This window comes from Nannobrachium achirus (assembly GCF_963921795.1).
Source record: "Nannobrachium achirus genome assembly, contig: SCAFFOLD_191, whole genome shotgun sequence".
NCBI lineage: Eukaryota > Metazoa > Chordata > Actinopteri > Myctophiformes > Myctophidae > Nannobrachium > Nannobrachium achirus.
The window spans coordinates 1-10,374 of NW_027664532.1; the positions used below are offsets into that span (position 1 = coordinate 1).

General features: G+C 41.7%; 1 protein-coding gene across 1 annotated transcript; it reads left to right on the plus strand.

The window, feature by feature from the left end:
- Positions 1 to 9,119: 9,119 nt before the first annotated feature.
- Positions 9,120 to 10,169, plus strand: LOC308280946 (uncharacterized protein; the record flags this gene model as incomplete). The annotated part of the gene is made up of 1 exon (XM_080755243.1): positions 9,120 to 10,169. One exon carries the CDS (start codon positions 9,120 to 9,122, stop codon positions 10,167 to 10,169), a length of 1,050 nt encoding a protein of 349 aa, XP_080611369.1.
- Positions 10,170 to 10,374: the final 205 nt, after the last annotated feature.

The window sequence follows — 10,374 nt, forward strand, 5'->3', positions numbered from 1 at the left end:
ATTGGGTAAACCAAGCTGTTTGACGACTTAACCCTTCTGAAAAAAAAATGTTTTAATTAAAAAAAAACAGCAAACGCAAGACTATATCAGCGGTAAAAAAAATATACCGCTGTTAATCGCGGATCAAAGTTGGGTCTGGGATCTGCATGCGCAATGACACACATGGGAAACGCTGCCTTGTTTTGTTAGCCAACAGCCAACATGTTGTCTTGGCAGAGGCATTCTAAAGTCTGGCTGTATATTTCACGACAATGTGCATGTTAGTGTCACACTGTCATTGGCTGCACCTGTGTGCTGTGCTAGTTTTGATAATGAGACGTCAGCTTTCCTATCTTCACAGACATCCCAACTTGGAGATCAGCATTTCCGGGAGGTCCCATGTGCGCGCCCGCGTTAGCGCACGTGCAAAAATATATATTTTTTTTCTCTGAATTTACTCATTTTTCTATGAGTAAAAATTGTTAAAAAATCGTTATTTTTTTTAAAAAACTGTTAAAAACGGTTCTGCACGGCGGCGGAACAATTTAAGGCTTAATATAATCGGGTTAATTTATAGCATGATGTTTTTCTTACCTATTTGGGAGAAAGTTATGTCGCTCTCACAGTGAGACACACGGCAGGCTGCCGTGCGTCGCACAGGCTGACGCAGCTATATGTCCAGTTGTAGTATCATGTCCAGCAAAAAAGAACCGACAGTTGTAAAGCAAGACTTGTCAAGAAAACCTGTCTGTTTTCTGTTACGAGCTGCAGCGTGCTTGAGAACCCTCTGCATCTGAGACCAATGGTTGGTCACTTTTAGACGCCCACATCTCCAACAGCGAATCACAATCATTCATTTGCCAGATTGACAGTTTGCACAAAGGTACACAGAGAGAGAGAGAGAGAGAGAGAGAGAGAGAGAGAGAGAGAGAGAGAGAGAGAGAGTCATTGACTATTTGGTGCCCAAGCTGACTTCCCTAGGAGTTGAATTAAAAAGTTGTGTTAACAGTTTGTGTTTTTTTTTTCTTCTTTTTTTATGTGTGACTATACACTTTTACAAAGACATTAGTGAAGACATTTCTCGTTAAGGAATTTACTTTTTTAGAGAATAAATGACAATTCTCCCAATATATGACTTTCAAGCACTTTCCTCACAATGTATATCAAATATACAGGTATCAATGTAGGTCATACGCCTTGTTTAGTCAAGCAAATTTGTATTATTATTCAGCATAGTGGTGGATATGGTTGTGTGATAAACAAATGATTGCCACACCAGTGTGGCCTAGGTTATCCAACCAAAGGCAACGTTTGCATTGTGACCAGGTGATTCATTATTAATTTCCATGGCAAAACCCATCAAACGAAAGGTAAAGTGCAGTTGTACAACAAGCAGTACGAAGGAAGGATGAGGCGGGAAGGGAAGGGAATGGTTAGAGGAGGCGAAGTAGAGAGCTCATCATTTGGAGGATTTACTATCAGGAAGACAGTGACCGTCTGAAGAAGAGACTTCACCAAAACACCCAATTCAGAGATCTGAGACTTTCTGCTGCATCATCCTGGGTCTCCCCATCAACAGCTACGTTCTGTGGCTTATACTGAGTGGAGCAGGTGTGGGACGATAGCCTCAGAGTTCTTTTATCTCAACCTGACTGTTTCCATGATCATCTCTTCCCTGGCCTCTGTCTTTCACTTGGAAGGGTGCTCCACACACAACAATATTTTGGGATATATTGCAACCTTTGCTTTTGTTTGTTTTAACTATTACCAGTGTTGTAGTGCTAAATTTAGAAGTGTGAGCACGCACGTGCACACGCGCCAATGTACGTGCACGCGTGCCAATGTGCTCGCGCCTCGCGTGACGTTTTAAAACGGGTCTGCGCGGCGGCAGAAATAGACAGATCGATACCTTTATTATCCCAAGGGGGAAAATCTGTTGCCCAGAGAAAGCACAGCAGTATAAGGTTATTTACAAAGTTACAGAGAAGTAAGAAAAAGATAAAAGAAAAACAAGAAAAGAAAAACAAGAACAGAGTACAGTAAAGAGCAAGGTACATCAAGAGAGGGAACAAATAATATATAAATATATAGGCCTATATAAATACATACATAAAGTGTCCTTAACGCTTTCAATGGCACCTTTTCACCACTAGAGGGCGCCCAGTGGCCATAGAAAACACCCATCCACAAGCGCTGTAACAGCACAAGGCCTGCGCAGCCATGACAAGCCTGAACACTTTCCTTTGTGTCATCAACAGGGACAGGATGAAGTTAGCTTGAAGTTAGCAATTGGCTACCAAGCATTTTAGAAGCCCTATTTTCGTTGTCTCTGCTCAGTGCTTACTGTGGTACTGCAGGGGCTCTAGTCTGTTCCACTCCAAGACGGTCGTACCAAGGCTTTAGCAACGTCACATTGCGGAAGTCTCGGTAGGGGCTTATTCGTGGCCACAAATAGATTTACTAATTCGTCCGCACGAAATACTAATTCGTCCGCACGAAATACTAATTCGTCTGCACGAAATAAGCATTTTTTTTTTCTACCTGATGTCCGATCCGGGGCTCCGTAGTCATGCATTCAGCGAATTTTATTTTCGGTCAATAACAGTGTTGCGTTACATGTCTCTGGGCTTTGACATTGTGTGCATTTCTGTGGTGTCTTTCTGCTGCTTCTCGGTCCTCAGAGCTCTGAAACAGCCTGGACCAGGAGAAGGACAGAGGAACAGTGGGGAGGGAAACACCATGAAGAGAAGGGCTTTTAAAATTATTCTGATCAGCTTGATAATAATGGTAGTGACTATACTGAGCAATATTACTAATGGTTTAGCTTCTCTGACTGATTGTATCGGATTTGTTAAGTTCAACACTTTCACAATCATTGTGAGGTCCGGGTTTGCTAATAGTGGAGCAGATTAATGGGTCATTTCATCAGAATCGTTCACTTTGTGATACAAGCGTGAAACTTGGTACATATACTCTTCAAATCCTGCTCTCTTCAAAAATAGCGCGGGCCACTCAAAATTCCAAGATGGCGGCCCCCAAAATCCAAGATGTCTGCCCAAAAATTATGTTATTCCTTCATAACTCGAATTGCATTCATTTTAAGACCCATAAATGTATTGAAGTCGAATATAAAGATGGGCATTGCGGATGTTTTGGTACCAAGTACATGTCTGTATCTATTACGGTTATCGAGATACAGCATATAGTCGGAGCAGATTATTGGCTAATTTCATACGAATCGTTCATTTGTAATGCAAGCATGAAATTTGGTACAAATACTCTCTAAGGGCCACTCTTATAGAAAAAGGCGCTGGCCACTCAAAATTCCAAGATGGTGACCTTTTTTTTCAAAATGGAAGCCACCTTCTCAGAGAAGATCTTGATATAATAAGAATAAGAATCGTTCACTTTGTGATACAAGGATGACATTTGGTACATTTACTCTGTAAGGGCCACTCTTATGAAAAAAGGCACTGGCCACTGAATCATTTGTTCCTTTTTAAAAATTTGCCTTTAATCTGCTCCGACTATATGCTGTATCTCAAGAACCGTAATAGATACAGACATGTACTTGGTACCAAAACATCCGCAATATCCATCTTTATATTCAACTTCAATATGTGTCTTAAAATCAATGCAACTCGAGTTATAAAGGAAAAACTATATTTTTGGAAAGACATCTTGGATTTCGATGGGCTGCCATATTGGAATTTTGCGTGGCCAGCACCTTTTTCCATAAGAGTGGCCCTTACAGAGTAAATGTGCCAAATGTCATCCTTGTATCACAAAGTGAACGATTCTTATTCTTATTATATCAAGATATCCTCTGAAAAGGTGGCTTCCATTTTGAAAAAAAAGGTCACCATCTTGGAATTTTGAGTGGCCAGCGCCTTTTTCCATAAGAGTGGCCCTTAGAGAGTAATTGTACCAAATTTCATGCTTGCATTACAAATGAACGATTCGTATGAAATTAGCCATTAATCTGCTCTGAGTATATGCTGTATCTCAAGAACCATAATAGATACAGACATGTACTTGGTACCAAAACATCCGCAATGCCCATGTTTATATTCAACTTCAATACATTTATGGGTCTTAAAATGAATGCAATTCCAGTTATGAAGGAAAAACATCATTTTTGGGAGGACATCTTGGATTTTGGGGGCCGCCATCTTGGAATTTTGAGTGGCCCGCGCTATTTTTGAAGAGAGCAGGATTTGAAGAGTATATGTACCAAGTTTCACGCTTGTATCACAAAGTGAACGATTAAACCATTAATCTGCTTAGCTATAATCCTTTGCTCTACATCTACAAAGCTGGGAAACTGCCTTGCTTCAAGGGGTTCTGAATGCAGGATAGATCTCTTACCAGACCTGTGTGTAATATCGTTTTAAAACAAATGTAATTCTGCTGTGTCAGAGAAACATTCAGAGAAACATTCAGTTATTGAATATTGAATTACTCATAGATCAGAAACATTTAAGAAAATGACATTGTAATTATAAGATTATTGTTCATGATACAAAACTGCATGTATGTATTTATTCATTGTAAGAAGTAAACAGTCACTTATCAAGTTCACTGGTATAGCAGGTGATTTGATACCACTTCATCTGAAATGATTTTAAGTGAATTAACCATCAGATCATGTGTTTCTATGTCTGTTGATCAGAGGTGTGATCAAAGCTTAGTGGTTGAGTTTAGACATGGTTTTGATGTGTTTTAATTACTTATTCAATGATTTGTAGAGTTTGGTACAGGATCTGCGTACAGTGTCTAAATAATTAAATATAGCTTTATGATTGTGATTGGAAAACAAAATACAAATCTGGCTCGAGACAGAGTCTGATAGCTTCAAAGGAAGAGGGACAAACAGAATGGGCGTTCCCTTTTCTTTGAGGACGGCTAGCCAGATTGGAGAGAACCACACGTAAGACAAGAAAGCTCACAAGTTCATTAGATCATGTCATCAGACACATTGGTTGGATCTTCCCATTGTATACATTTTAACTAAAGGCCACTCCTCTGAGCACAGATCTTCACCAGGCTGGGTGGCCTACCCCAGGGCTGTGTCAGTCGTGGGTTGCAGCCAAATGGATGTGAGGAAGCTGAGGGGGTAGATGACATTTAAACACATCATTTTGGGGGGGTCAACAGATGACAATAAAGAGACATTTTAAAGACTTCTACGTATGTGGACCTTTAAAAAAAAACTCTTCAAACATTGGCCAAATTGTCAAATAATATCAGCTGAGGCTCATAAAAAGAGAGAGGAAAACCAATTTAAAATATAGCCGATCTACAAGCTCATAACGCCTGGCAACGCAAGCCGTTGTGAGCTTGTGGATCTGCTATTTTGGAACCGAAGAAACTCCTGCAATTCCAAGTGCTTGGAGTGGGGGCTCCCCAGTTCAAATAAGATTATTGTTGGGGGTCACGTCTTGAAAAGGTTGAGAACCATTGCTCTAGAGCAGGGGTCTTCAACGTTTTCAGGCCAAGGACCCCTTAGTTGAGAGAGAGATGAAGCAGGGACCCCCCACAATCTGTTCATAGATATAGTTTCATTGTTTGACAGCACGATCAACAGTGTATTTTGGATTCATGTTAATGTGTGTTTTCAGATATTTAACCACTTGAACGGTCAATACTTGATAAACTTGACCTTTCACTGTACTTAGTCTGCTCTTTTTCCCCTCTACAACAAACCTCTTTGCCAAAAATAGCCGACCTACAAGCTCACAATGCCTCGCGCTGCAAGGTGTTGTGAGCTTGTAGATCGGCTATTTTTGTCTAACGTTCTAAGAATATGGACGCTAGGCTTCAAGTTAATATAAGAAAGGGGGGAAAAACAAGTTCCTATCACACAAAGATTTTTTGGAGGACCCCCTGTAGTAACTCTGAGGACCCCCTAGGGGTCCCGGACCCCCTGTTGAAGACCCCTGCTCTAGAGGGTAGGCCTCTGACTTACTTTCTAAGAAGTATAAGCCCCTCCCACAGATTTATGAAGCCAATCAGAATGGAATATCAAGACCTTGCTTAACGGTCATTGTCACATGACTCATGAGGTCATTTGTGCCTAATTTGGTGAATTAGTCACACACTGATCTGTGTGTGACATGATTCAAATAATGATTGACATGCTGCTCCATGATGCAAAATGATAAACCACCATCATCCATCACCTGCCTGTTACAACAACAGTCGTGAGTGCATGAGGTCACAAGTTCTGCATGTTTGAAGGAGCCAGACTGATGTTGTTGTTGTTGTCACCACAACAGATACAGGCTATGTGGGCATTATAGGGACATCTGGGCACAAAAACACATCTGCTGCCGTTAAAATATGTTTTCACATATACATCAAAGGGGATTTGAGCCCCTGCCCCTTTATCCTTCTGTAAAAAGTGACCTCTCCAGACCATGAATGCAGTTTTTACTATGATGAAAGAAATGCAAATGCCCTCTTTCCATGCCATACCTGAACGCAGCTCCTGAACTTGAATGCAGCATCTTAGGTTGAAAGAATTGCCCTCTTTTAGAAATGTCAGCCCCTGCCTCTCTAGCTTGTAGATCTGCTATTTTCAGAGCGCAACACCCAAACGCAACTGGGTTGATCTCTTTTCCACTAGTCCCTCTCTAACATTTTAATCTTTCTTGATGTTCAAAAAGCAATGAAATGTATCATTTTCTTCATTAAGCACATAGGCGGCACGTGAGCCAAACGTTTGGAGAGGCTATATGTTGGAATGGGAGACTAATTAATAATGTATTAATTAGTGTATTCTTAACACACCCAGTATACCCAAATCTGAGCACATTTCAATCTATAAAGGCCAAATAAAAACATTAAGATTATAAAAGCCATTTGAGATTTTATGGATTAGAATTTGTACACACCTGCTGCCAAATAATAATTATATAATTCCAGTTTACTGCGCAAATGGAGGTCATTTCAATTCACTGATTGTCAAATCCCGCCTCATTCTGCCCTGTTACTATGGTGGTACAAATTACCCTGCGCAGATTGTTTTTATAGTGGCAGTGAATGGGGGGAGGGGGTATTTTCATTGCCTCATTATTGCTATTTAAACTACCAAAGGAAAAACATCTAGGTGATATTAATAAAAAGGGAAGACAAAGGTACAGTAGTTACATTGCAAAACAGGGGGTTTCCCCCGAAAATATATGTTAAATTTGTTTAATCCCAGTGGGACAGAATCACCATGGCAGATTCTTTTATAGTGGAAGTGGATGGGGGAAAAAGATTTTTCATAGCCTCATTACAGCTATATAAAGTACCAAAAACACATCTACGTGATATTAATAAAAAGGGAAGAAAAAAGTACAATAGTTACATATCAAAACAGTAGTTTTCCCCTGAAAATATATGTTTTAATTAGTTTAATCCTCTGGATCAGGCAGAGGAGAGAAATAGAAAGAGAAAGCGCAGTGCATCTTGGGTAGGAAGATGACAGCCAGGCTATAGTTCTACTCACAAAATAGGCTAGCTTTCGTAATTCTGCCCATTTAAAATATATGTACCCAATCGTAACTCTAAGGGCGGATTCACACTGCAATCCGTTTGATTAGAACTGATTCTGAAACCGGTTGCTGGTTCATGCTGGCCAGCATTCACATTGGCAGACCTTCTGGCCTCCCTGGAGATCACTAGCACTATACAGCCCGGTCCTATAGGTGGCGGTATGCACATAGTGCCTCGCTGGTGAATACAGACGTCATCAACTATGCGACATTGCTGATGCTGGTCGCCAATAAATTCAGGCACGAAAGTCGGTGTAACAATTCAATGCGCCTCTGCCCCTCTTCATGTTTCCGACGCAGACGCTCGAGCTCGACAGCGCAGTGTGGATTGGAATGGATCCAGCTACAGCATCAGCAACCTTAGCATCATTTGTTTTACTTTGGAGACAATACCAAGAGTTGTTTTATCGTCCACCTTCCTACATGACCAGCCATGTCTCTGCAGTCAGAAGGATAAGATCTGCACGTAACGCGCGGTTACGCAGATTCCACCGGAGACAGGCGGCGCTGAGAAATGCGTTTGTGACAACTGTAATCGCTGATTACTACTCGCGCTGGTCACCAAGGTGAGAAACATAAACGTTTATTTAAATTTCAGCAATGCTTGTTTAGAAAATGTCTCAAGTTAAGTTATTTGTAATATCCTTTCAAATATAACTTGGGGATATTTGTGTGATCATTTAATTATTCAGTGATGTTGCTAGGTTTTCAATGCCCGGTGGGACCCACAGGTGGTCATTCAAATGGGTTCCCGAATTATTTTATGGGTCCACCGTCCAGCGACGACACACGCATTATTTATCAACTTGAAAACACCACAAAACACTTTGATTTAAACAAATAGTGGCAAATAGCTACTTGTATGTAGTTAATACAGGACCGAAGCATTGATTTACTAGACGATCTCAATCATCTCATCGATAATGCCAGAATGCACAGCTGCGGAGATTCCACCACATGCAGCTCAGCTGGTGCAGTGACTGACAGCAGGAAAGTATGCATCCCGTAGATGATGCTTAGTTTAATTATATATATATATATATATATATATATATATATATATATATATAATATATATATGTGTGTATATGCGCGCGTGTCATGGACGCAGGATGCAGGGCGAGCCCCATAGGCTAGCCCCATCACTGATTATTATCATTTAATAGCTACTGTACTGTAGGCTACCTTAATTGTTCTCTATTAAACTCGAAAAGTACTTGTACACTATTCAATATGATATAAGCAATAACACAGGGGTCTTAAACGTTTTTCAGCCAAGGACCCCCTAAGTTGACAGAGATGAAGCAGATCCCCCCACTATATACAGTATAAAATTGTTTTGCAGATTAAACTTTTTTTAAACAGATTTCATAGATAGTTTATACTAGTTTGACAGCACTGTCATGTTGTGTTCATGTTAATGGGTATTTTCAGACATTTAACCACTTCAATACTTAAAAAAAAAAAAAAAAGGTTTCCAATTGCTCAAAGATTTGGTGCCCCCCCTGTAGTAACCCTGAGGACCCCCTAGGGCTCCCAGACCCCCTATGGAGGCCCCTGTAATAACATATAATATCGTTTCTATTCTACTTCAGGAGGATGTGGGTTGAAGAGAGGTCTGGGGCATGGTGGGAGCTTGTCCTAGCCTCCTGGAGAGATGAGAGATGGGAGGCCAACTTCCGGATGAGAAGGGCCACGTTCATGCGGCTGTGTGACATCCTTCGACCACACATCGAGAGAGATGTCACCCAGTTCCGAAGTCCAGTATCAGTGGAAAAACGTGTTGCCATATGCCTTGTGAGACTGTCATCCAACACCCTCTACAGAATCATTGCGCATTTATTTGGTGTTGCTACCTCCACAGTTTGTGAAACGTGCAATGAGGTCATCTCGGTCATTGTGGACACCATGCTCTCATTGTACATTCACACTCCATCGGAACCTGAATTCAACAACATCATACAAGGTTTCCGGGAGCATGGTTTCCCACAATGTGGAGGGGCTATTGATGGAACCCACATTGGTGTACTTTCTCCACCAAGCTTCTCTGCAGACTACTACAACCGCAAGGGCTTCTACTCGGTAATTCTACAAGCTGTAGTAGACCATCAGCTACAGTTCTGGGACATTAATGTGGGATGGCCAGGGAGAGTCCATGACGCTCGAGTCTTCGCCAATTCCAGTGTCTTTGACAGAGGTCAGAGTGGTACACTCTTCCCCCATCGCACAGAGAGGATTGGGGGTAGAGATGTGCCAATAGTGCTCTTGGGTGATGCTGCCTACCCACTCCTCCCATGGTTGATGAAACCCTACCCTGACATTGGAGCGACTCCAGCCGAGCGAACATTCAACCAGGCGCTCAGCGCGGCCCGCTCCACTGTGGAGAGAGCATTTGGCCGGCTCAAAGGAAGATGGCTCTGTCTGATGAAGCGCTATGACTGTGACATCACCAACATCAATGCCACCATCACAGCCTGCTGTGTACTTCACAACTTCTGTGAAGTACACAAGGAGAGCTATGATGGAGAGGAACCGTTGCAGCCTAGTACACAGTCTGCAGACCCAGAGGCAGTGGACTTTCATCCCCCTCAGGTGCACCCAGACGCCCACACCACAAGGGATGCCCTGTGCACTTATTTCTCACTTTAACACCGGCATTATGTGTTGATCTTATCTTTCTGACTGCAGGGACATGGCTGGTCATATAGGAAGGTGGGCGATAAAATAACTCATGGTATTGTCTCCAAAGTAAAACAAATGATGCTAAGGTGCTGATGCTGTAGCTGTATCCATTCCAATCCACACTGCCCTGCACATGTGCTTTTGGATGTTTTTGTTGAACCAAGTTGTGTGC